Genomic DNA, 3,735 nt, shown 5'->3' on the forward strand with positions numbered 1-3,735 from the left:
TAGCTTATGTGCATATACTCAGACTCTAAATTCTCTCTCTTTGAATCTCAATTTGAACCTTCTAGTGTTGAGAGATCATTTGTAACCAAGCTTTGTTGCATTTGTCTTTTGATACAAAATGGGAAGACAACCTTGTTGTGACAAAGTTGGGTTGAAGAAGGGGCCATGGACTGCAGAGGAGGATAAGAAGCTCATCACTTTCATCCTCACTAATGGTCAATGTTGTTGGAGAGCTGTTCCAAAACTAGCAGGTCTCATTTCATTGCTCCTATTGTTTAGAGCATTTTCTAAATGGGCTCTTAGAGATTTAGTCCTTATCATGCAGCCATTTTATCCTTAATGAATGGTTAATGAAGCTGAAATGCTAGAGTTTCAGTCTTCCTTTGCTATTTGGCTATTAATATCTTTAAAATGGTTTGAACTTGGAACATGTTTTGCATTATGATCAATGGATTTTTGGTCTTAACTTCTTTCTATATGTGCTGCCATGGCTTGGTTCCTCTGTCCTGATTATTTGTTTCCCATTTTGTTCCCTTTTAAAGACAAGAAAATCGAGCACTCAAAATTGGCATATTCCTTTCACCTTTTCAAAACATGTTTATGCAACAAATGCTATGTTGAAACAATCACTTTGTTGAAATTAAATTTGACAATTGGGGTGTGACTCCATGCAGGACTATTAAGGTGTGGGAAGAGTTGCAGGCTCAGGTGGACCAATTATCTGAGGCCAGACTTAAAGAGAGGCCTGTTATCAGAATATGAAGAGAAAATGGTCATTGATCTTCATGCTCAACTTGGCAATAGGTTCTTTCCTCAACCACCCTTTCCCCCTGATCCCCCTGTTTTGCATGTTTATTTTTCCCTTGAAGAACCTTACCGATGATTAAATTAAATAATTGCTACAGTGACCCTTTGAAATATTAGACTAGGCTTATCTGAGGAAATTATCAAAACCAAACTAAAGATATTTTAATATCACCAAACGCACCAACCTAATTGAATTTGTTACTTTTATAATACATGCACCTCAATTTGTAATTTGTTTATACATCTAAGTGAGAAGATGTGGTCCCATGGCTCACACCAGCTAGGAGAAGGAGGCGTATAAAAATTGTAGACACAGCTCTTTTTTCCTCTCCCCTCCTTTTTACATTTTTTAGAGAAAAAATAAAGAGAAAAGGAACTGCTTATGATTGCAGTTAAAATTGACTAAAAATGGGTATCATTGACATATAAAAGTAAATAGAGGCCAAATTTGTCTTGTGGACAATTTTTTTTTTATTTCATAATTTGCATGTCATGGAGCATTTTAGTGGCTATGAAGTCATTCTTCCTTTAAAGTCATTTCCGCGTGGACCTTATGTTAATGATGGAATCTTTCATTATTTTTTGGAGTTATCAATATATTATTTCACTAATTACTAAAGTCTTTTTTTTTTTTCCTTGTCCTTTTCTTCTTATGCAGATGGTCTAAGATTGCTTCTCATCTCCCTGGAAGAACTGATAATGAGATAAAAAACCATTGGAATACCCACATAAAGAAAAAATTGAAGAAAATGGGCATTGATCCTGTCACTCACAAGCCCCTCTCTAATGCAACTGAACAAATTCAAAATCAACCAAAACAACTACACCAACCAGAAGAACAGCAGGACCAACAACCTTTGCAAGTTGACTTTGACCCCAAATTTGAACAGAATAAGGAGACAGAGAAGCCAGAGACTTCATTGGATTCATCAACCATCACTGAAGCCAAAGAGGAAGACAAAATTATGACACCCCAGTTTGACACAACGGATCTGATGGATGGGTTTTGCACAGATGAAGTTCCAATTATAGAACTTGATGAGATTCTAGTGCCTTGTGCTCCTTCCTCTTCATCTTCCTCTACCTCCTCTTCAAATTCAACCAACTTCCTTGAAGACCTACAATTCCCGGATTTTGAATGGTCTTGTAATTACAATGATAATAATAGTATTAACAATAACAACAATGAAAACAACATCATCATCAACAACAACAGCACTATGGCCTTGTGGGATGATGACTTTATTAGCACTCTAGATTTTCTGATTAATGATGATGATGATGCTGATAGAAAGCAAGTATTTGATGCTCCTCTCACTCAGTACTCAAGAATGGTCATGGATTCAGAATCTTGGGCATATGAGTTGTTTTGATTTTAATTCTTCTCACCTTTCCTTCTGCCTCACTCGTAATTTGCTTCTAAGTTTTACGAAGAATAAACAGTGAATCATTTATTAGGAAGAACACAACCCCTGTTTAGCATTACCAACCTTTTTTTTTTCTACTTAACTTTTCACCTTATTCTGTACATTACAAAAATATATATATGATAATGGAAATAAATTTCTTTTTTTTTTTAATTTACTTTCTTGTGTAGAAGTCACTATTAATTAGAATTATTTCTGAATTTTTTTCTTTTATTATAAGACTCGAATGTGAAAATTTTTGCCACTCTTCCTTTGTATCATTGGTGGAAACATGTTGGTTTGTTTTATTCAGTTGAATTCATTTTTAACTTTCTACTTTTTGACATAACTGTTGAAGTCCTATTTATTATTTTGTTCTGGTTATACTGCAGTTTCAAAGTCCTTATCTTCACGTAACTGGAATTGAATATTCTATTATATTTAATACTTCATATTTCTTTCTTTAAATATTTTAATTCTAATTCGTATATTGTTGTATTGTACAGTTGAATTCATGTGGTAATCCTTCTATATTATAATTCTGAACTATATTTTAGCCAATGTTTAATTATTTATCATACATTTGGTTCCACATTGTACATTTTCAATTATATATTCCTTCTTGTTCTTTTCTTTTCGTCTTTTTTTATTATCGCTTATCAATTAATAATATTAATTGAAACAAAGAAAAACAACGGAATATGTAGATAAGCCCTTTACAAGTTTGAAATAGTTATAATCTTAATATATAAAATCAATTAATTAGTCATTATAAATTGTTCATTCGAAAACAAAAAGTGATTGTGAAGCAAGCATCAGACCTTTCTGCACAAGATGCTTTGGAATAAACTACTGACCAGTTGATGACAAATAACGAATCTTAGTTTAAATGGAAAAATAGAGTGACTAATGTTAGAAATATCTTTTCATCTTTACAATCAATTTTTAGTTTTTGTACATTTAAATTTTGAGTTTTAGCTTTCATTTCATATTTCTAAAATATAAGCAGTTTTTTTTTTTTTTAAATCTCTACTGTTTATAAACCCGTTAAATGTTGACGTTTCTTTTAGCTGTAAGATAAAAATCCATTCTTAGCACCCACTGGCAAATTTATAATAACCACAGAAAGTAAACTTACTTACCTTTAAAAATAAAAAATTAAACAAAACTCAAATTTAGAGAAAATAAGAACAAAATATATCTTTATATGGAAAAAAATATTTCAGTCAATAAAATATTCATGAATTTTAAATTAAAATATAAAATATGACAATAATACATAAACCCAAAAAAAAGTAAAAAGGATTACAGGTAAAATAAAAGTTGAACTCTTAAATTTAGTGCAATTACCGGATTAAATCTGGGTACTGCTAATTAAAAGTTGCTCATTTTTTATTATTATTTTACTAAATTAATGCATAGTTGAATTTTTTTTATAACTTTATGTTTTAAGAATAATATTTGTTTGGTAAAGAATAGTAAATAAAAGATATGATAAGAGTTAATAAATAATGCTTTCGGT

The 3,735-nt window shown here is 31.1% G+C and overlaps 1 protein-coding gene across 1 annotated transcript; it reads left to right on the forward strand.

Annotated features, from left to right (window-relative positions):
- Nucleotides 1-2,272, forward strand: LOC113846230 (transcription factor MYB20-like). The gene is made up of 3 exons (XM_027474252.1): nucleotides 1-251; nucleotides 675-804; nucleotides 1,466-2,272. The coding sequence occupies exons 1-3, from the start codon at nucleotides 119-121 to the stop codon at nucleotides 2,178-2,180; spliced, it is 978 nt and encodes a 325-aa protein (XP_027330053.1). The 5' UTR covers nucleotides 1-118; the 3' UTR covers nucleotides 2,181-2,272.
- The last annotated feature ends 1,463 nt before the right edge of the window (nucleotides 2,273-3,735 follow it).

Source organism: Abrus precatorius, unplaced genomic scaffold (genome assembly GCF_003935025.1).
Source record: "Abrus precatorius isolate BTA unplaced genomic scaffold, Abrus_2018 Scaffold8, whole genome shotgun sequence".
Lineage (NCBI taxonomy): Eukaryota > Viridiplantae > Streptophyta > Magnoliopsida > Fabales > Fabaceae > Abrus > Abrus precatorius.